Consider the following 24,906-nt stretch of genomic DNA (forward strand, 5'->3'; position numbering starts at 1 on the left):
TTTCACAACTATTAAATTCTGCCATGTCAATTAATGAAATTATAAACAACTGATGGGTGTCACTCTGATTTAATAACATTTACAAAACCATGTAACAGGCTTGATCTGACCCACTGTCTGTAGTTTGATGAACCTATCCTGAGTGTTGGCATAAATAGAAATAGTAAGGGAATTAACATATATGAATTCAGTGATTACTTAAAGTATAATAAAATATATGTAATTATAAATAAATATATCATGATTTTCCAAAGTATCTCACATGTTCTACCTACTCGTTAATTATTTTAGCATTTTGATATACTGTAATTTTGGCTTTGGATGTCTCGACAAGTTAAAATAAATAATTTGCATAGTTTTTTAAATGTAATAGACTATTGGAAATATAGTAGAAAGTTAATACATTAATAACTTAACATAAATAACTTCTGATTTATATTCTGACTTCAGTATATGCGGTTACTAGGAATAAAGTACATTTTCCTAAACAGTTTACTTGGTATTTTTCTATGACTATGTGGAAAATTTAAAGGAGTCTTGCATTTTGCAAGATCTAAAAGAGCATGCATTATGTATATCTTTCTGTTTAATATAGCACAAGGCTCTAAATATATATTTAAAGATGGATTTTTAAATCTGAAAATGTTAATTTAAATTGTAGCCCTCATGATTGATTAGAGAACTCATGTTAACAGTGCATTTTAATGGTTTATGATAACTAATACCATTGACATAAGAAATCAATGGATCAAATGAAAAGGGTTTTATTTTCCCTTCTAAAGCTGTAGGTGTAATGTAAAACATTCATTCAAAGGACTACTGAGAATGTTTTACAACTGAGCACTTTGTAGAAATTTACATCTTTATTTGTATGTATATTCATTGGAAAATGGGTTTACACCTTTATTTGTATGTATTTTCATTGTGTATTCAAACACATCAACTTATTTTATTTCTAACTGAATAAGTGTGCCAAAGCAAAATGAAACAAAGTTTAATATAGCACTGTCTTAAGTCCATAGAATTCTTTTAATTTTGAAAGGCATGTGGAAACACATTAACTTTATGCCATTAGATGTTTTGCTTTTGTAAAGCAAAGCAGACACCTGTCTAAATTAATAATTTCTAATGATATAACGAGGGAGTGGGATCTCTTCCTTATCTTGGGCTCTCTTGTTTGCTTTTCAGTTGCTGCGAATGTGGCTGTGGGAGGGCTTCTTCCCTGTGCGCTGTTGCCCATCCAAGCCTAATATGGTTAGTGTTCTGCTCCCGCTTTCACTCCTGTGATGTCCCACCTTTCTGTATTATCGTCGGCATTCCTTTTCTTTTTTTCCATTTGTGTGCATTTTAACAGTTACTACACACAGTTTACGCTTATAGAAGTAGAATACAATAGATTCTCAAGGGATAGTCCTAACAGGCTACTCACTACAAATAATTTAAAATAAAACATACATAGAGCACATCTTTCTTATATCAAGCTGGTGTGCTTCTCTTCCAAGGCTTTCACTGTGATTTATATTAAAGCTAGAAAATTGTAATACTGTGATTATCTGTTGTACCTTGAACATGTCACTGTTTTGTTGTTCCATTAAGACCTAAGTCATATGATATATGAAGGTAGACTGCTACTTCTGAGATGGTGAAATCACCTTTGCTGTCCTCTAATGTCATGGAATGACCATAATCTAATCAATTTTCACAATCATTGTGGATGCAGATAGCATTGTAATTACAAATGTAATTATGTAATTACAAAATAGTTACTTGATATTTTTAGGCTTAAATTGTTCTGTATTACTAGTGGTGATATTCCTAATTTAGTTAAATAAAAAAGTATGCATATTTTAAGATAGTTGTTAAAATAATAGTCTTCATTATTTACAATTTCAATCCCCTCTCTGTGTGTATGTACACTTCAAGTAAAAATGCACATTCACAATACTCTAGATCATTTCATCTTAGACAAGGTATTTAAACTTCACTATTATTGTATTGAGATATCACTTATCAAAATTTGGCATGAAAAGTTATTCTAAAATGCATTTTAGAGAATTACAGTAGTTTCTTGTACATTTAAAAATCACCATTTGTATTATCTTTATAAACATTTGTGTGTGTGTGTGTGTTGAAAAACTATGGTGTGTGTAAGTATGCACCTTGAGAAGTGATATAATATGTACCAATTCTTATAAGAACAAGAAGAATAGACAAATACAGATGACCATTCAGGCCTACCTTGATTTAGATCACAAAGATACTCCAATACCATGATTTAGGGATTATTAGCAAAACCTAATTTTAGCTGCACCAAAAACATTAGGTTTTAAAAATAAATATCTCTCTCTTTCTGTGTGGTTTACTTCATGGAGATGAAAGAGAGGAAGGAAGGAAGGAAGGAAGGAAGGAAGGAAGGAAGGAAGGAAGGAAGGAAGGGAGGAAGGGAGGAAGGGAGGGAGGGAGGGAGGCGGGGCAGGCATTCAGGAAGGCAAAAAGGTGGGAAGGCAGAACACGTGATCTAAAAATGAACACATCAGGGTATCTGCACTATCAGAACAGTATCATAATATCTTTCTCTTAATATTGATAGACTGTGAAGATGCTGAGTGTGCATGTGTATGTATGTTTGTGTGTGTGTACAAAAAAAAATTTAGATGCAAGTGTGCACGTAAGTAGCCAGTAAAATGCTAAAGCTTCTTGAAAAGATTTTAGGTGAGCCAGAATTTGTTTAATACATAGTAAGTAGGACAAAACAAACAAACAGCAAAAGACAGAAACCAATTTTGGGATTCATAAATTATATAGTAAGATTTGTCTGAAATTATTATTTGGATAAAAATGAGAGCTAGAAATGTTTTTATTACTATGCCTTCTAAACTTCTCTGTAAAAGTCTGAAATCAATCAAATTTTCAATTTAAGATACTTTTTAAAGTACTGGAAATAACAGTTTTATATAATGGAAGTTAAGGGCTAAGAAGAATCATTCTTCCAGTAGTATAATTAAAATACTGATAAACAATATCTGAAGTTACCTAATTGTATATGTAGTCATGCCACCATTTGTTAATTATAACATGATTGGTCATCAAGGAATATTATGTGATCATATTTGTGAACAATCACATGTAAAATTGTAGAGAAGAGGTTATTAAAAATTTTATTGTTTGATACTTCACTGTTTAGCTTTTCTTGAAAGACCATTCATGAATATATGTGTGATTGACTTGATCATTGTAACATATAATGCATATATGCTAAAATTGTAGGTTTCCTGGTGTGTCTTGATATATCTTCTGGAAATCTAGTGGGAAAATTTATGAAAAAAGTCGTTATTTCAAAGTTGTTCATCTAAAGACTTAGTTTTAGAGTTAAATTATATTAAGGCATTTACAATACTGAAGATAACTTACCTGGAAAGTGTCTGCATTGTGAAACATGTGACCCCGATTTAAATCTTAACCCTCTCAGTGGTTGGGGAAGATTTGGTGCTGTGGTGTCACTTTCTCTACTGGTGTTCTTGGAGTTCTGAATTTTTTGTTTATAGTTTCCAAAAGAAAGTCATGTTCCATTACATTTCAAGTGCATGGTGTGTTATTCATAAGATGAAATTGATATTAATATATTGTTTCCTTTAATCCAAAATGTTTTGATCACTCTAGTTGCCCATATTGATATGAAATATATGTGCACACACACATACACATGCACACATAGGGACAGAGACATACTACAATACATTATTTCAAAAATTCTTCCTGCCTTCACTGACATTTGCCCACCGATGGAATATGATGATGCAATATTTCCGGATGTAAACCCAAACACCTAGATTTTAGGTAATCTATGTCTAAGATACCCTGAATTTCAGCAAGTGAGTTGTTAAGAATGCTATCATAAATCAAAACTAGCTTGAAACATTAATCACTATTTTATTTCTCAAGAAAAATGCATATTTCGAATATGCAGTTTTGAATTATTTTAATGTGAATATGATATTTCTTTGTGTCTTTAATCAAGTAGTATTGCCAGGAAGATAGCTCACCTGGGAGGGTGCATGTGTTCCCGTGTGTGCCGCCCAGGTTCTAGACTGACCCCCACTGCACTGAGGTCAGTTTTGGTGCTGGGGCATCTTTCCTATCTCTGCCTGTTTGTATAGATCTCACTCTCTCTTTCTATATGAAAAAAATACTCTGGAGTCATGAAGCCCAGGTGACAGCATAAATGAATAAAATAAAAATAATATCGTTTGTTCCTCAATATTTATATATCTATGCCTGTGCAAACCAGTGTGCTCTTATAGGATAGAAATTATAAACCATTTTGGGATAGCTAAAGTTTCTTTTACTTATATTTTTTATTTCTTAAGTTTAAATGTATGTGAGGCTATTTTACCCAGTCATTAATTTTCATGCTTTGCAGTGTTTCTCTATCACTTAGTACTTATTCTGAGAAGGTGTTCAAGTGTATTTAACATATATATATATATATATATATATATATATATATATATATATATATACATAATTTTGTTCATATACCTGCTCTGTGATTTTTAGAAAAATCAACCTCAACTTTTGGAAATTAAAATGTTAAAGTTTTCAACATTTTGATCCAGGGACATTTAATAAAATACAGATTTTTTACATGAATATGTTAACAAAAACAAAACAACTTTGACTATGAATTATTAATACATTGAAATATTAGCTATTATCTTAATTTTGTCTAGGCTATTATCGTTCCTTTATATTCACGGAAAGTACATTGAAATTTGATGTTAACATGTTTTACTTTTCAAAATCACTAACCAGAGACTATATCACTTATGATTCCAGAGATACATGGGACATTATTTCATTTATGCAGTTAGAAAAGTGTCATCAGAGTAAAGTCCTCTATGATACCTCAACACTAATAGTTATGAAATTCTATTCAAATACTTGTTAGATAAAATATATCTATGGGCTGTTTCAAAGTCCTTTTGTATAGAGTCTATGAAAATTCATATTACAGGAATATTAAATGGAACAACTCTACTTGAAGAATTCATAGTTTCATCTATGAAGCTGTTTAATATATAATGAAAAGCTGAATTCTTAATACCTACTATAGAACAAAATGCTTTAGTAAAGATAAACTTAATCTTAGTTATTTTTCATTTTATTTATTTATTTATTCTCTTGTCACCCTTGGTTTATTGTAGTTATTGTTGTTATTGATGTCGTCGTTGCTGGATAGGAGAGAGAGAAATGGAGAGAGGAGGGGAAGATAGAGAGGGGGAGAGAAAGATAGATACCTGCAGACCTGCTTCTCTGCCTGTGAAGTGACTCCCCTGCAGGTGGGGAGCCAGGGGTTTAAACCTGGATCTTTATGCTGGTCCTTGTGCTTTGTGCCACTTGTGCTTAACCCGCTGGGCTACTGCCCAACTCCCAATCTTCGTGTTTTTGACACCAAATTTTTTCTCACTAAGAATTGGACCCGGTAACCATCATATTTCTTTCTTTATTTCCTTCTTTATTTATCTTTCTCTTTTTCTCAGAGAGTATAAGAGACATAGAGAGCTAGAAAGGGATACAGAGATCAAAAGAGAGTGGGAGAGACACTTGCAGCAATGCTCTACTGCTCTGGTTTCCTCCATTCACGTGAGAACCATGAGTTCAAATTTGTCCTCATGCATGATAATATTTGTAATATGTGTGTTTGCTCCACCAGGTGAGCTACCACTTGACCCCTAAATCATAACTCTTATTTCACCATAAGTTATTTCAGCACTGAAGTCTATAATTCATCTTTGAGTTCTTGATATTATGTATTGAATATTTGACATTGAGTTTTTCAATATTTCAGGAGGTTTGTTCTAAAGTTTTGAATTTTTTACTTTTTAGATTAGCAAAATTGAAAATAACAGCAAAGCACAAAATAATAAATTTTAGTTTTCCATATTATTAGTAATCACAACATAGTTAGTATTATTAATATAATATTACTAAAGAAGAGTTAGCTTAGCAAGCAAGTTATGCCCTTATTTTTGTTTAGTATAATCATAATTTCATTCCATTCCCATATTCAAGCAAAATGTCATTCAACATGTGTGCTCTGGGGGGGTGCTTGATATTCATATAACATTTAAATAAATACTAATTAGTTAATTTGAATTAATATATACATAAAATATAATGTATCATAGCCCAGGAGGTAGCACAGAGATAAAGTGTTGGGCCACCAAGCTTGATGTTCTGAATTTTATCCTCAGCAACACATGTGCTCGAGTGATGCTCTGGTCTTTGTTCCTGCTCTCTCTTTCACATTAATAAATTAAAATATCTATATGTTTCTATATATGCACATATAGATACATATGTATACCTACATATATATATATATATATATATCTTGCTATGTCAGTATCTAAAAATAAAACTACTTTCTATAAAAATATGTATAATCATATGACTCCTCTAATTAACAGATACTGATAATTTTAATACTGTGATTTTAAAAAAAGAAAAGCTTTTTTGGGTTGTGTAAAGTAAAATGAAGAAACAGCCTCATTTCCATTCCAAGGATAAGAGGTGTTGTTTGTATACAGAATGACATATTTATTGACTGTTTATGTGATGGGTTAAAATTATGCATCTGGAGCAGGTACAAAGGATGATACTGAATGAACAGGCTTCCTGCGATGCTTTGTTAGTGAGGCTGAACGACTGCTTGCATGCCTGTCTCTGCCAGCTGCACTTTTACTTGCTGTATCTTGTTGAGGCTTGTTTTAATGAAGCTTTGGGAGATTCCAGAACTTAATTTTATATGTTAATGTGACATGCAGACGTATATGTTATTGAGCTCCAGAGATGCCCAGAGTAAAAGATAACTTCGTTCTACTGCCCTTCTGCCTCTCACCTTAGGTATTAAAAAAGTTAACTGTTGTTCACCACGGTATTCCCAAATCATTTTTTTAGATGAGATCCAAAGTTTTATTTCCATTCTTCTATGAGGGATTTGCATGCAATTTAAATATCCATGAGGCATATTTAATAAGGGCTATTTTTCTGAAGGTAGAAAAGTTGAAGGAGAATGGCTGTTTGTTTTTAATGTAAATTGTAAGAACTTGTATACATTTTAGGTCTCTTTAGAATTTATCTAACAAAGCTTTTTTGTCGGTATTATCTAAATAGTGTAAATCTCAGGATAATTTAACAAACTGTATTTGAAGCATTAGTAATTTCTGAGGACACACACATGAAAGACTGAAAGAGTAGTATGTAGAAAAATTATGAATAGTGCATTAAAGTAACTCAAATGATGTTTTAAATAACCCAAATATACTTTCTGTAGGATATCATGTACTTTCTTTACTTCACTCCTTCAATTATGGCAACATAGTTCAAGATGTTATAATAACTTTTGAATCTAAATACATCTAAGTGTTTGAGTAAAATGGAAAGGCAGCCAGATCCACATTGTATTTGTTTTCAAGAACACTAATCCATTATCTATTAGGTGTATACTTTAAACTTACTCAAATTTTGCAATTTACTTCACTAGTAAATCACTTGTTCTTTAACATGTTAAAATGAAGATAGATGTATTTTTTCCTCAAGAAAGTCACATGGAAAATTTACTTTATCCATTTGTATACAGATGTTATTATACACTGAGAAATAATTGACTTCCATGGTTTCTCTCAAATCATTTAAATATTTTTGTTTTGGTGAGTTGTTTTAGTGTTGTGTGGCTAAGCATGTACCACATTAACTCAATTTTCATCACCTTGTTTCCTCTCTAAACACAAATACTATTCATTCATCCATTCATTATTCATTCTTCAGAGTGACAAATATTTATAGTGCTGATGTGGAATCATGTGCCAGATTACCATAGAAATTTATAGATGACTCATATGAAAGTTAAATTATTTAAAATGAGTAGTGAGAGAAAAACTGAGAACCCAATGTATATTGTCAAATAAAATTTATACCATGAGGAGCCTACAAAAAGGGCCTAGAGGGGGATATTTTTCAGTAAGGTGAGTGTGAAAGAAAATGAATGACTGAAAATTGAACTGAACTTTGATAAGCTAACATTGCTAGGGATAGGTACTAAGTGCAGGAACCTATATATAAATGGAAGCATGAATGAATATTTTTGAGAACTGAGAATGAAATTTAACACATTTGAAGTCAGTAGTTGGAGATGATGTAGAAAATATGTATTTAGAAATCTTTACCTGGGAGTCAGGCAGTAGTGCAGCTGGTTAAGCGCAGGAGGTGAAAAGCGCAAGGACCTACCGAAAGATCCCGGTTTGAGTCCCTGGCTTTCCACCTGCAGGGGAGTCACTTCACAAGTGGTCAAGCAAGACTGCAGGTGTCTATCTTTCTCTTCCCCTCTCTGTCTTCCCCACCTCTCTCCATTTTTCTCTGTCCTATCCCGTAAGAACAATGACAACAACAAAACAACAATGGCAACTAAAGGGAATAAATAAATAAATAAAGTTTTTTAAAAAATTAAAAAGAAAATTTTACCTTATTTTACTAGCAAATTCATAGGACACACCTAACCTTAAGACACTTTACTTACAGTCACCTGTTTAGCATAGCTTAGGAAAACAGTCGTAGAATATGGAGAGACATTAGTTCAGAGGTGTTTACAGCAATCCAAATGACATATCACAGGCCTTAATTGAAGAAGAGCTAATGACACGGAAGCAATTTATGATAAAACTTTTGTGTTATATATAATACTAGGGATTTGGCAACAATTTATTATGAAATACAATAGAATAAGGTTTTACGTATAAGAATCTAAGACTGTGGCAACATTGTTAATAGAAGAGAAAGCATACTAAGTTTGAAAGTAATGTTAATTTCTTTTACAGATACTAAGTTTAACTCAGTAGACTATTTCTATAAAATAAATATATTGTGAATAAATGTATAAATCCCTGAAAAATTAGACTAAAGGGAAAGGTAAATGTACTAAATTTATGGAAATGGCTGGATTGAAAGGAATCAGGGAAGTTCACCAGAACTATGGAAGTGTCCATATAAATCAAAAAAAGTAACAAGCTGATAAGAATAAAGTACTTTAGGATTTCAGTTCTTCAAGAATAATTAAAAACTAAGGAAGATCACTGGAATTAGAGGTGAATATATATTGTGGAAGGCAGATTTCTGTGGTAATAAGAGCATGTTGCAAGGACTTGATGATTAGTGAATACTTGACTAAAACAGGAGAGAACTCATTTTAAGGAGCTGAACTGAGATGAATTGCAGGCTCTGGTGAATGAATTAAATAGTGGCATAAGTTGATGAGAGTAAGAATCAGTGAAGTGGGTAAAGACACAAGCCAAGAGAAAAAACAATGGTAGAATAAGGTACTGAAAATAAGAGCACTTAGCTTAGAAACATTTTAGGCACTTTATTCTTTTTTTTTTTTGACACTTTATTCTAAGAGAGGCTTGTGAGGAAGCAAACAATTAAGTAGAAGAGAAAGGTAATTGAAAAACGTGTGGTGTGTGGTGAATGATAAAATAAAGTTTAAAGAAAATGTTTTGGATGGTTTTCAGACCTCTCAGCATCATCTAATTATATGCTGTGAGGGATACTGGCCGGGGAAGTATAATTCATTCAAAAGGGAATATTGGTGTTATTTCATACCACTAGAGTGAAAATCAGTTAGGGCTGCAATCATTTCAATTCATTTCAATTCATTTCAATTCTTGATGTGATTCACCATGTTGAGATGTGGCTAATAGTAGCTTACTCTGTTCCAGGCGGTGTGGTTACAGCAAAGCAAAACAAGATCCAGAAGAGGAAAAGATGCATTTTCATAATGGGCACAGTAAGCAAACTGTAAAAAATCAAACCAAGACAAAATTAGGAAAATATTATTATTTGGGCTTTTTTTCAGGGAATGATATTTGTAAGAACTGACCAGAAAGATTTGTTTAAAATATATGTTCTGTTGTATTCCTGCAAAGCATATGGACCTGGCATACTGCCTGCAGGTCCTCGGCAACATCTGGAAGGTTTATTCAGTTCTTAAAAGCATGCTTCATTAGAATAATTAAAGTAAAACCTTTTGCTTAATAATAAAGAGCTATTATACTTTCAACTAAAATTCCAAGCCAATTATAATCTCCAACAACACAGTCAGTAGAAATCGGTCATTAAAATATCACCACCAGGTTAAATGGACAAAATTTCTCAACTTTTAAAATTCCTCGTCTAACATCTTAGAAGGTTTTTTTTTTTCTGAACAGATTCTGTAGCAGCAGTCGAAGTTCAAATAATTTGTAAAAGACAACAGTTTTAAGAAATACAGAAAGTCAGTCCTTTATAATGCACTTTAAAAATTAGGCTAAAGAGGTTATAATTATAGTATTTTAATTTGTTCATTTCTCTGTAGACAACAGTGTGTGTTGATTGGTCAAGTAAGTGACATGGCTTTCTTTGTTCTTGTCTTGCTGCCACAATTATAAAAGTGAGAAATATTAAAACTGTTGCTGATGCTACAAAATACTGAACCTATTCTCATAGCCCTATCTTATTTAATGGCGTTTATAGTAAAAAAAAAAAAAAAAAAAAAAAACCCTGTTAGAAGTTATACTGGTAGACTCAGAAACTGACAACTTGAACATTATTGTAGAAAGATGTATTTGTTCAACTGTGTTGTCACACCTTTATTTTTTGTAAGTGCTAACATTCAGTCTTCTGAAATGATAAAGGTGATATAGTAGTGCAAATGATTCTTATAAGCTGTCCTTGCTGCTCAACTACCTCTGGGAATAAAGGACTTAGTGACAGTTCTATGTTAACAAAGTTTAAAAATTCTCTTACCTGTCAAATGCACTCTTATTTTAATTCCCATGTATATTTACAGTTAAACTTCCAGGAGTGAGGACTTATATTGATCCACATACCTATGAGGATCCCAATCAAGCTGTCCATGAATTTGCCAAAGAGATAGAAGCTTCATGCATCACTATTGAAAGAGTCATTGGAGCAGGTACATCAGAGTGCTCAACTGTATTTTAACTTTCGTTTACTTTGGGGAAGTATTATGTGAATGGTCTGATCCAACACGACCTGTTTGTAATCTGATATTAGTGATTTCCTTAAGAAGTGACATGTAACTGATCATAGTTAAATGCTATCTTCTGTGTAACTTGTAATTAAACCAACAAATATCTAGCATATGAAATAAAAATATATAGATGTATATGAGTATGCATATATGTGCATTCAGTGTATTACCATATAATATTATTTATACTCTTTATGTATTATATCCAATATGTTTTATATAAATTACAGTGCCACAAATTATATATTATCCAGAGATGCAATCATAGTATTTAAGAATACTATGAACTGAATCAGCTCTGTAAAACTGTTTTTTTTTTCTGTTATAATTTCCTTCTTTTCTCTCATCTTTTTTTTTAATATTTATTTATTTATTATTGGACTGAGACAGAGAGAAATGGAGGGGTGAGGGAGATAGGGAAAGACAGAGAGACACCTGTAACCCTGCTCCATCACTCCTGAAGCTCTCCCCCTGCAGGTGAGGATCAAGGGCTTGAACCTGGGTCCTTGCACACTGTGATGTGTGTGCTTAATCCGATATGCTATCGTCTGGCCCCCCTTTTCTCTCATCTTTAATGACACTTAAAGAAAGGAAGAAGTGACTTTCATTCAATTATTTCTAACATCTCTTTTATTATTTACATTTAGGTTTCTGTAAGTGAGAGTGATGAAGCTAGTAAGCTTCAAAGTGTTTTATAATCACCTGTACATACTCCACCCCAATGCACTCCTTATTGCCTTTTCTGTTATATAAAACATCCTCTCTCCTCCTTCTCCTCCTCTTCCTCCTCCTCCTCCTCCTCCTTCTTCTCCTCCTTCTTCTTCTTCTTTTTTGAGGAGGTTTGTGCTTTACAGTTCAGTCACTGATAAGCATACAATTTCACTATGTACCAGGCCCCCAAAATTTTCTTCCTCTCCTCCCTTTCCCTTCCTTCCCAGAGTCCTTTGCTTTGGCACAATACACAATGTCAAAGCCATGTTTCATTTTGTGCTCTCCCTCTCTGTTCACTACTTTATTAAGTTCCGCTAATAAATGAGTTCATTTGATATCTATCATTTTCCTTTTCTTTTTGGTTTATCTCACTCAACAAGATGTCCACCAGTTTCATCTCTTATTTTTATTGACATAACTAAATTGGAATCTTAACTATTTTCACCTAAACCTGAATATTCTGAGTGCTTTAGAATATTGTTAAAGTAAGAATTTCATTATGGATCTGCATATCTTCACTATATTTTCCACAAGGTGAATTTGGTGAAGTTTGTAGTGGACGTTTGAAACTGCCAGGAAAAAGAGAATTACCTGTTGCAATCAAAACCCTTAAAGTAGGCTATACTGAAAAACAACGCAGAGATTTCCTGGGTGAAGCAAGCATCATGGGACAGTTTGATCACCCTAACATTATTCATCTAGAAGGAGTTGTGACCAAAAGTAAGTATACTGGCAATTATGTGTGTCTGTTGTAAAAAATATCTGTAATTCTTCTATTATATTATTAATTTTAGGGTAGAGAAAAATAATAATACTAAAATTTCTCTAAAATCCATAATAGTTGCCTGCATTTTTGTAGATTCTTTTTCTAAATAATACTTATTTTTAAAATATTATTTTGTTTCATATGGTGTTAGTAGATTATTTTCAAAGCAGGTAAATGATGTTGGAAGTCTACTTGCCTTTTCAAAATATGCATATTAATTCATTTATTATGAATTTAGTGCCAGAGAAAATGTGTCCTGATAAAAGAAACACGAGAACTACCTCTATTCCTCTACATTATTTTACATTTATTCTAATATAATATTAACTTCAAGGTTTCCACTGCAGAATTAAAGTTTAAAGTTTAATAGCATTAATATAACCATAGGTGTCCTCCATCATTAACACAGTTATTTAGAGCCAGATGATTTTTTTTGTATCCATTTTTTTTCATTGAGGCTTTTTAGTAATTCCAGGGAAAATTCCCCTTAGAAAACTGAAAAATTCTTAAGGGCTAGTTATTATGTTAAAGCAAATCTGGTTTTTACTCACATATACTAGAATTTTTCATCTTTTAAATTTGCATGTATCTTACAAATGTGGTGAAATTTCTAATACAAAGATATTAAATCATATTTTAGTCATTAAATATAGTATCTTTGTGGCACTTGTGTTTTCTTTGCATCTATTATTTCTTTGTCATTACAAAGAATTCCCATTCCCTTCCTTAACCCACAGATAATCAGTATACCTCATTATAGAATTATCTAAGAACTTCAGCAAGGAATATTTTAGATTGATTTTAAGCATTTATATAATTTCCAATTGTTACTAGTCAAGTTTTAAATTACATATAAAACAAAGACATAGCAGTGATTTGTAGTCAGTAAAGGTTCTTATTCTAAGAAAATTTAATTGATTGGCTATCCACTTATAGCATCTACCCTTTAAATATGGAAATCAAAGTAGAACTCCTTCAAAAAACTCAGAAAATACTATGTGCTAATAGGAACTTTGAACCAACCTGTATTCATAAGAAATTTTTTTTCTAGTAAAAAATACTCATAGCAGAATGTAGCACAAAAATAGGATAACAGACATTGGATTCCTTCAAGATTTAGTTGAATACATGCCCATACATTATTTTCTTCTTTACAGCAACTCAAGACTTGCTGAAGTATAAGACTATATATATATATATGAAAATTGTAGGTGGAAGGGGTAAGAGAGAGGCAGGAAAGAAATGGAAAATATATTTAATTAGTCTTTAATATTGTGTGTATTTATTTATTTTTGATGGAGACAGAAATTGAGAGGGAGCTAGACAGAGGGACACCTACTGCATAGCTTCACAACTCCTGAAGCTTCCCCACTGTAGCTGGGTAGTGTGAGCTTGAGTCCCAGTCTCATGAGCACTGTAGTGTGTGCACTCAACCAGGTATGCCATGACCCAACCTCAGAAAAAATACTTTTGAAATGACAGATATAAATAGGAACTTTTTACAAGGACTTTTTTTTCATGAATGCCAGGAATGCTTGAAATAAGAATATGACATGCCAAAGACCAAAACACAATAAAATGAATTCAGAATTGGAATATAATTGTATTCTATTTTTTCTTAGTAATAAGAATGCTTTACTGATATGGATTTTGTTATACTATATATTATAGTGATACCTTTTCAATTTTTATTTTTCAAAGAAATCATCTCAAGTTTCCAAACACATTACAAACATCAGGATAGTATTAAGTTTACTTTTTATTAAGTCAATATTCAATCTATAACTATATTGATCTATAAGTTGTCCTTTTTCTTTTTTTCTTTTTATTATTTTTGTTTTATTTATAAAAAGGAAAAACTGACAAAGATCATAGGACAAGAGGGGCACAACTCCACACAATTCCCACCATCAGAACTCCCTACCCTATCCCCTCCCTTGATAGCTTTCCTGTTCCTTAACCCTCTGGGAGTATGAACCCAAGGTCACTGTGGGATGCAGAAGGTGGAAGTTCTGGCTTCTGTAATTGCTTCCCTGAACATGGGCATTCACAGGTCAATCCATACTCCCAGCATGCCTCTCTCTTCCCCTAGTGGAGCAGGGTTCTGGGGAATCAGAGCTCCAGGGCACATTGGTGGGGTTGTCTGTCCAGGAAAGTCTGGTTGACATCATGCTAACATCTGGAAGCTGGTGGCTGAAAAGAGAGTTAACATATAAATCCAAACAAATTGTTGACTAATCATGAACCTAAAGGCTGGAATAGTGCAGATGAAGAGTTGGGGGGAGGGGATTCTCCATTTTGTAAATAGCTAGTAGGCCTATTTTAGTTATATTCCAAATGGCCTGTGGTTTTACTAGGTTGTTTGTTTTTTGTTGTTGTTGTATTTTACCCCTGAGCCTGCTATCTGATATGCAGGTGGATCCTAATTATTGTCTGGAGAGATGATGTCATGGCTTGAAAAAGGACCAGAAAGCTGGATCTGGGGAGACAGTAGCTCCCAAATATGGGCAAGGTGTATAAATATTGTTGACTGTAAACCCCACTGATTTGATGTGATCTGGGGCCCATATTCAGCTTAGGAGCCTATGTGACCTCTGCATCCCTGTAGATCCAAGCTCATATTCTTTGGTCATGAGTAGGAACATTCCAAGCTGCCCCAATATCAGGACTCATCTTTCTCAGGTGTAGCATAGAGTATGTTGTTCAGCCTCCCTCTGGAAGATGGAACATTCTCTACCTTTGTTGATCCAAGTTGAGGGCAAAGTCCTCTGGAAGTTGCTCTTTTTTTCTTCATTAGTATTTGACATGCACATTGTAGCAGAATATTAAGTGTTTTAACAGCCATGTTAAAAATAAATGTTTACATTTATCAAGAAGATAGAGAATTTTTTTTCTTTTTTGCTTGCTTTTTTTTTTTTGCAAGTTCATGTCTATCAGTTTTGTTTTATTCACCACTCACTTTACCAAAGATTTGTGTCCCCATCCCCACCACCATAGGTAATCATTATTGTTCTCCTACAGTCTTGAAAATAAGTTGACTTTTTTATATATTTATATACTTGATCATCTATATTTCGCCTATGAGTGAAACTATCCTGTAATTGTCCTTCACCTCCTTACTTGCTTCACTGAGTATAATCTTCTTCAGTTCCATCCACTCTATCTTAAGGAAACAATATCATCAGTGTTTATTACATTATAATACTCTGTTGAATATATGTAACATAACTTTTTTTATCCAGATATCTGTCGCAGAGCATTTTGGTTGTTTCCTGTTTCTTGCTTTGTTTATTTCTTTTTTTTTAAACTTTTTAAAAAAATTTTTTTTAAATTTATTTAGTTTATTTATTCCCTTTTGTTGTCCTTGCTGTTTTATTGTTGTAGTTATTATTGTTGTTGTCGTTGTTGGATAGGACAGAGAGAAGTGGAGAGAGGAGGGGAAGACAGAGAGGAGGAGAGAAAGATAGACACCTGCAGACCTGCTTCACCGCCTGTGAAGCAACTCCCCTGCAGGTGGGGAGCCGGGGTTCGAACCGGGATCCTTATGCCCGTCCTTGTGCTTTGTGCCACCTGCGCTTAACCCGCTGCGCTACAGCCCAACTCCCGCTTTGTTTATTTCTTGTGAATAAAGCTGCTATAAACATGGGAGCAGTACATATATCCATTTGAATGAGCATTATTGTATATTTGGGCTATATGCCTTGCAGTGTAATTGTTGGGTCATATGGCTTTTTCATTTGTATTTAAGAATGAGAGAAAGACAGGCTGGGAGTGTGGACCGACCTGTCAATGCCCATGTTTGGCGGGGAAGCAATTACAGAAGCCAGACCTTCCACCTTCTTCATCCCACAATGACCTTGAGTCCATACTTCCCAATTGTTGAGGAACAGGGGAGTAATAGGGGGAGGGTATGGGATGTAGAGTTCTGGTGGTGGGAATTGTGTGGAGTTGTGCCCCTCTTGTCCTGTGGTTTAGTTGATGTTTCCTTTTTATAAATAGAAAATTAAAAAAAAAAAAGAAAGAAATCTCCACGCTATTCTCCATAGTGGTTGTAACAGTTTGCATTCCCACCAGCAGTGTAGTAGAGTCCCTCTCTTCCTCTCCAACACTTCTCTTTATATTGATGGAGCCCATTTTTACAGGTTTGAAGTGGAATCTCAATGTGGTTTTAATATGCATTTCTATGATAATGAGTGAATTAGAGCATTTCTCCATGTATGTGTGCCAGTGTATCTCTTCTTTAGAGAGCCATCTACTCATATCTTCTGTCCAGATTTTAATTGGGTTGTTCTTTTTGTTGAGCTGTATTCTTTATAGATACAGATATTAGCTGCTCGTCTGTAATGCAGTGTGCAAATATCTTTTCTTATTTGCTGGGTTCCTGTTTATCTTTATGGAATTTTCATTTGATGTGTAAGAGTTTTTAATTTGATATAGTCCCATTTATTCATTTTTGGTTTTGTTTCCCTTGCCCATGAAGTGGAGTTTTCAAATATGTCTTTTATATTAAGCTTCTTAAATGTTTCACCAATGTATTCTATGTATGTTATAGTTTCAGGTCTAATATCTATATTTTTATCCATTTTGATTTAGTTTTGATCCATGGTGTTAAATGGTTATCTAGTTTTATTTTTCTGCATGTGGTTGTCCAGATCATTCAACCCTATTTGCTATAGTGACTTCCTTTTCTCCATTAGGCAATTTCAGCCCCTTTATCATATATAATGTGCCTACATATGTGTGGGTTTAGTTCTGTGATTTCTTTCTTCTTTCATTGGTCCATATGTCCATTTTTGTTCCAATACCGCAGTTTTAATTACTATAGCTATATAGTATAAACTGCAGTCAGGAATTGTGATGCCTCCATTTTTCTTTTTTTTCTCTGTAACTATATTCTATACAAGGAAAGAACTTGAAAGGGTATCAAAAATAGCAGGTGATTTTAGATCCAATATAAAAATCATAATGCAAGATTTTAACAAAGTCTTTATGATGTGGAATGATATTATCAAACAAATAACAGTAATAGTAATAATGTATAACTACTTTACTAATCACAAGTCTTTATCTCAGTCTTAATATGGCTGCTAAATTTAGGTCCCTCAAATAAAGTCACCACGATTTCCTGTTACCCAGACTAATGTAAAAATTCTGGAGGCAGGCAATTTAACCTCTATAATAACTGAAGTAAATTTGTTTCACACTGTGCCAGATCACTACTTTTATAATGGGAAAGAGTATTTCCTTATGGTCAAAACCATGATTTATATATCTATTCACCCACTTTTAATGTTAGGTATGCTATAAATAATTATTCAGTCATATGTAAAATATTATATAATATCTACTATATAGGTTTAATAGCAGGTTAAATTAAGGTGATTATAGGAGTGTATTAATATTCATCTTGATTTGTTCAAGAGAATGCATTCATAACTGCTCAATAAGTAATTAGTAATTAGTATATTTCCTATTGCTCTTATATGGGCTCATATACGATTAAAGCAAAATGTAACTGTTCAATATATTTCTCTGTCTTTTTTGTTGTCCGAGAGAGGAGAGGGAGATAGAGGTAAAGAGACAGATAAACACCTGCAGACTAGCTTCACCACTTGTGAAGCATCAAGGAGGGGGTCCTATCTAGGTCCTTGGTTGGATCCTTGTGCATAGTATTATGTTACTAACCAGGTGCATCACTGCCCCGCCCCTTGCTGTTGTTTTTCCACATGAATTGCAACTGTTTTCCACATACTAAATGTATCCCTTGATGTTCAACTTAGGAAGTCTTCAACTTGTTTCTAATTTACCATGTTGCATCTCACACTATTTGTGGCCTTTATTTCATGCTCTCTGATCTGATGCTAATTTATTCAGCAATTATTCTCAACCTGCAACATACAGATAATGAGACATAAGTGCAACTAAATCTTGTGATTTTTCTGATTGAAGCTGAGGTAGTGTCTGAAGTAGCATTCCTATGGGTGGCATCACTGAATCTTTGGCTTTTCTATATCACTGTCCTACATGGCAGGAATATGAGCCTTATTCACCTTTAATTGGACACATTATAAATAGAATTATATGCTATATATGCTTAATGCAAAAATTATATATTAAAAGCTCACAGGTTTAGGTCAAATCAATTCATTTCCAATGCAAAGTGTTTTAATGTAATATTCAGAGCACCTGATTTTACTGATAAAAGATATTTATGAATAAAGAAGAGAAAAATTATAATCCCTCCATTGCAACAGCATCAGTCCTTTAACATTTATTTTCCAGCACAAGAAGTTTACTATCAGAATTAACTAGAAGAATAATTCTATTGAGACTGAACTATTGATATACTATATTTCTTCTCCAAGGATAATATATGAATACATTTAATTCCCTTGCTTTTTTAGGTAAATACAAAACAGAGAGGGAGGAAAAGGAGTGAAAGAGAGAGAGAGCAATGAAGTTTCTTTCAAGACAGTCATAGCTGAGCTCAAACCTGGGTTAGGCTTATGGCAAAGAAACAATATCCAAGTAGCTCTTTCACAGACTAAATTTGATTTTCTTGTAAAAGAAAATTAAAACTATTAGAGGAATATTCATAGAATCTCTCCTGCTTTTTCTTTGATTTTTCCAAATCAGTGGCATATTATGTAACAATTATGTAAATAATATTTAAGTTGTCAGATATTATTGATATAAATTGGTTACCCTTTGAGTATATTATTGTGTCCCATCTTATAAAGTCTCTTCTGTTTCATAGCTGTTTGTTATACGCTACTCTGGTTTAGTTAAACACTATTTCCATTTGAGCATTTTCTCCTGTATTAGTTTATTTTATATATATTATTCTCCTGCAGATTTTGTTAATTCACTGCTTCCCTGTCACACTTCAACACCAAACAAACATATATACAACCTAAAGTATTTTGACCACATCCTTATTATACTATGTTATTTTGGAAAATTCCACCTAGCTCTAATTCTGTCCCTTTGAAATATTTTGCTCAGTATTATTCATTGTTCTTACCACTTTTCTTAGTTTTACATGACCTTCACTGGTTACCCTCAAATGTCATTATCATTTATTTTCATTTTCCCTTCTACTATAAGGATTTGACTGTCATTTAATCAGAACTCAATATTGTTGACTTGCTGACTAAAAGAAAGTTTTCCCTTTCTGCCTTAGAATACAAGTTTTGAAGAGCAGTAATTTTTGTTTTTCTCACTTGTTTATTCCTATAAAATTGCTCAGTATGTACAGCATGTTGTGTATTTGTTGAATAAATAAATTCTCAGAGACAATAGTAAAGTGCTACCATGTTTTATCCCTCTGTACTTTTTCATGTTCTACTATCTATAATCTCATAGCTATATTCCTACATGTTTCCTCATTCTTACTGCACAGGTGCAGCCTAGAGTGACATCTTTATAATCTATCATAGTGTCTATTTCAAGTGAAATGTATTATATAACTTTAAAAGGACATAAGTCATATTATGTGAGTAAATGATTAAGTTGCAGTTATGTAACTATCTAACCATGTTAAAATGACAGGCTATATCTTAATTTTTAAATATGTGTATTATCTTTATTTATTAGCTAGAGATAGCCAGAAATCAAGAGGGGGAGAGGCTGGTAGAGAGGGAGAGACACAGAGAGACACCCGAAGCACAGCTTCACCACTCGCATAGCTTTCCCCCTACAGATGGGGACCAGGGGCTCGAACCCAGGTTCTTAGGTTCTTGTGCACTGTAGCATGTGTGTTCAACCAGGTGTGCCACCACCTGGCACTTATATTTTAATTTTTAAAACTTCATAAAAAATTGTGCAGAAAAGTATTGAAAGTCATATAAAGGTAATATTTTGTATGGATCTTGCATATAAGAGATACTACTATTTATTAAGATTATATTAAAAATAAACTAAACTTAAATCTTCATATATTATCTTATTTATATAATGCTATCCTGTTGACAATGGTATTTATTCTCATTTTTCTCGTGGAAAGTTAAAAAGGATATGTACCTTAATTAATATCTTAAAACCAGAATACACTATTGCTCAATTTTAAAACAGTTCTGTGCAACCCCAAAACGCAGTCTTTAAACAGTACTCCAGTACATTTACCACTTTCATCAATATATTGCCTTCTTCTTATTTTGTTATTCCACATATCCTTAACAGAAACCATTTGTTTTCAAAAAGCATCGTTTGATCAGCTGATATGTGCATTCCTCATCACAAACTAGAGATTAAAATGACTGACTGTCTCCCTGTTAAGAAGACACAAAATCTTGCTGATTTACTTATGCTACATGAAAGAAAAAAAATTACATAAGGGTTTTAGGAACTGCTTTTTATTAAGAGTAGTTTCAAGCAGACTTCTGAGGTGAAGCTATGGCAACCTAGTTTAAAGAAGTAGGCTCTCCCTAAGAAAACAACTACTACAACAAAACAATTCTGTGACTTTTATCAGAGAACAGCTGGGAATTCTGGTAAAGAAAGGAAAATCACTATATGAAGGTTGGTGATTGTGCATGGACAGCAGGAGAAGGAGGGGTGCCAAGAAGAGACCAAAGCATAGACTCATTAGGAGGGGGTACCATATTTGTAATTGTTTTAAATCCGTGCGGTAGATTTAAAGGCCCTAAACTTACTGTTCAGGAACTGAGTGGCTTAAGAAAAAGAGATTGGGACTGCTGTTTAAGCTGTAGAAGCCCCAGGCTCTTGAGTGAATGCCAGGGTCTATTTGTGAGAACCAGAAAACTAAATACTGTATCAGTGTTGTAGTCAGGGTTCCTACCACTCTCCTGGGCTTCCCTACTGCCATAGAGAGCCTGATGATCAAGATCAATTTGCCCTGCAGGTGAGAAAAGTGACTAACCTCACAGCAGAGTTCTCTATTTCAGAAAGCATTCTTGGACGAGAAAGAAGTCTCTTCCATTCACCTATCCATTCATTCCCAGACTAGGAATCTGTTTAAGGAATAATATGTACAATATTACTATGTTACTTCTTCACAACTCCTCCCCTGCAACTCAAATACAAAGCTGGGGCCAGGCGGTGGTGCACCTGGTTAAGTGCACACATTATAGTGATCCCAACTCCTGATCCCAAACTGCAGGGGGAAAGCTTCCTGAGTGCTGAGGCAGGGCTTCAGGATCTTCCTCTCTACCTACCCCTCCCTTCTCAATTTCACTCTGTCTCTATCCAATAATAAGTAAATAAATTATTTTATAAAAAAACTTTTTTTAAGAAAGCAGAACACATTGACACTTGCTGACCAATAACATAAATTAAAGCAGTTGCACAAATTTAGGAAGGTGCTGGCTTTGGACAGCCAAAATGAAGGTCAGACACTTCATGATGCACATGCAGAGGAACTGTCAAAGAAAGAACTTAGGAATGTAGTATTAGGAAAGTGAAGAAATACAAAGCTCTCAATTTAGTATGGACAAATGGATTAAGGGATAAATCCATGACATCGAAGAGTCGAGTCACTTGATAGGGAAATGGAGAACTTGAAAACAGACTTACAGTGTGTGAAGGACACTTTGAACACATTCTAGTCTCAAATAGTCAAAAAAGTAGATTTAAACATGTAGAAGAGATAACATCAGAAATAGAAGACATATAACAGTACTTCTTGACTTCAAAGTAGAACAAGAAAGGTTTAGAAAGGGGAATCAGGTGATGGTTTATTGAGTTAGGTACACATAGTACAAAGGACAAGGATTCTGGTTCGAGCCCACAGCTCCCCACCTATAGGAGGGTCATTTCATAAGTGGTAAAGCAGGTCTGCAGGTGTCTATCTCTCTCCCCCTCTCTGTCTTCCACTCCTCTCTCAATTGCTCTCTGTCTTATCCAATAAAGCAGATTTTAAAAATGGCCACCAGGAGCAGAGTTCTATAATTGCTTCTCTTCTGGATGTAGACATTGGTGGGTTGATCCATACCCTCAGCCTGTTTTTTTCTTTCCCTAGTGGAGTAGAGCTCTGGAGAGGTGAGGTTCCAGGACATATTGGTAAGGTCATCTGCCCATAGAGGTTGGATGGATTCATAGTAGCATCTTCAACTTGGTAGCTGAAAGGTAGTAAGATATAAATCAGGGCAAAGTATTTAATAAACAGGAACCAAGAAAAGTATGAATAGAACAGAAGAAATTAGGGATCCTGGGATGGAAAAAAGCTAGAAAGTTTATTTTAAGTATGTTCCTATGGGGCCCAAACTCTCTCTTAATCTGAGCCACTAAGTCTTTAGAGCCACATTGTGAGGTAACCTGGTCTATGTATCAACAGGATGAGTCATGCTCCTGTGTTGAGTATATAAATATTAGGTACCAATATGGAAGCAGGGAAACATTGAGGAGGTAGGTAGGCATATTTCTATCTCATTATTAATTATATCAGTTAAGTGATCTAGTAAGATAGAAGGTAGCTCTAGTGTTCTGTACGTTTTCAAACATTTATTTTACAAATTTCACATAAGATAGAATTTCACAGGAGAGAGAAAAATAAATCAGACCACACTCCAGTATGCTTCACACTGGAGATCAAATCAAGAGCCTCAGGCATACAATCCTGCACTGTACAAGCTTAGCTATTTCCGCAGGCAATTATGTAGATATTTTGAAGGAAGTCACAGCAAGACTTTTTGTAGATTAAAAGTCGAGAATAAGAAAAATACAGTGAAAGCCTTTTAAAAATATATTTACTTTAAATACAGGGAAGAATTTTTTCAGTTGTAGATAAAGGTTAGGGGGAATAGGACTGTGGTTAGTAACCAGGAGTTCACTTGTTGGCAAATTAAATTTGAGGTGTCTGTAAGCATCTAATAACAGATACTATTTCAAGATTTATTTCCTTATATTCTGGAAATGTGTAAATAAAAATATTTGCAGACTGAGTATACTTGAATTTTATAACTGCCGTTTCACAAATGACAACAAATTCTATCAACACATCATAAACTTTGGCAAAACAACATTAAGATTAAAGTAGAGTGGCCAGGGAAATAACTCAATCGGTAGAGCACAGGACATGATTTCCATTGAGTATGTGTCCCAAAGATTCTTTTTCCAGTCACCTGTCAGTGGGTATTAGGTTGCATCCATATTTTGGCTATTGTGAATAATGAAGTTATGAATATGGGGATGCATTTGTCCCTTTGAATTATTATTTCCATGCCTTTTGGATAAATGCCCAAGAGTGGTATTGCTAAATCATAAGGTAGTTCCATTTGTATTTGTTTAAGGATTTTCCATATTGTTCTCCATATTGACTGCACCAGTTTTCATTCCCACCAACAGTGTAATGGAGTTTCTTTTTCTCCACACACTCTCCAACACTTATAGTCCCCTGTTTTTGATAATGTAGGTCACTCTCACAGATGTGAGGTGGAATCTCATTTTAAATTTCATTTTCTTTAGTGGTGAATGAAATGCAAACTTTGTAAGATATTGAACCTAATAACAATCTTCTAAATCCAATGATTCCTTTTTACCCTAAGTGGTATTATGTGTTTGTTCATGAACTTCAGTGACATCGACATAGTTGGTGACTGGCAGTGTCAGTGCATATCAGACCAGATTCAGCTGTAGATCTGGTTATGTGAGCTAGTCCAGAGCTTTTTCAGCATTTAGTGTTCTATTGCAGCTGGCAAAATTACTCACCTGGATAGTGTGCATGCTTTATCATGTACCCAACCCAACAACACAGTGCCTACCACATTGGAGTAAAAATCTCTCTCTTTCTCTTTCTCTTTCTCTCTCTCTCTCTCTCTCTCTCTCTCTCTCTCTCTCTCTCCCCCCTCTCTCTCCCTTCCTTCCTCTCTCTCTCTCTGTTTTTGCAGATTCTGTAATGTACTACTGTGCCAGTTTCCTAGCTATACTGACACATTATATTTTAAGAAAAGCAGAATTCTACAGGTCTCTCATCAGTAATTGAATAGTTTAGACTGACATGGCCAGAATTTTCAAGCTGAAATTAAACAAACCAGTATTATATAGTGAGATATTAAAAATAAAATTTAAAAATTATTAAATATAAAACAAATTAAAATAAAATTTTAAATATTTTAATTATTTCTATTAAGGAATTGGAGAGAAGGGAGAACTTTTCATACCACTTAACCATAAATTTAATTTGTGAGATTGGTTATCTTGTCGATCAAAATAACACTAAATCCTTCTAAGCATACTTCTGTTTCTCTGAAAAAATATATATCTTTCTAATATCTGATCTAGCATTCTATTGATAACTAAAAATAACGTACTTTGTAAAAAGCTGGTACTAAATAAATCAATGAACTATAACTCTGGTGATTATCAATAAAAATTATAAGTTCCA

The 24,906-nt window shown here is 33.7% G+C and overlaps 1 protein-coding gene across 1 annotated transcript in view; it reads left to right on the forward strand.

The window, feature by feature from the left end:
• EPHA5 (EPH receptor A5) overlaps positions 1 to 24,906 on the forward strand; it is a 116,633-nt gene that overhangs the window by 64,977 nt on the left and 26,750 nt on the right. The window contains exons 4-7 of the mRNA XM_060188460.1: positions 1,189 to 1,254; positions 9,774 to 9,841; positions 10,883 to 11,008; positions 12,332 to 12,517. Of these exons, the coding sequence (XP_060044443.1) occupies positions 1,189 to 1,254; positions 9,774 to 9,841; positions 10,883 to 11,008; positions 12,332 to 12,517 (446 nt within the window). The remainder of the gene's footprint in view (positions 1 to 1,188; positions 1,255 to 9,773; positions 9,842 to 10,882; positions 11,009 to 12,331; positions 12,518 to 24,906) is intronic.

Source organism: Erinaceus europaeus, chromosome 3 (genome assembly GCF_950295315.1).
Source record: "Erinaceus europaeus chromosome 3, mEriEur2.1, whole genome shotgun sequence".
Lineage (NCBI taxonomy): Eukaryota > Metazoa > Chordata > Mammalia > Eulipotyphla > Erinaceidae > Erinaceus > Erinaceus europaeus.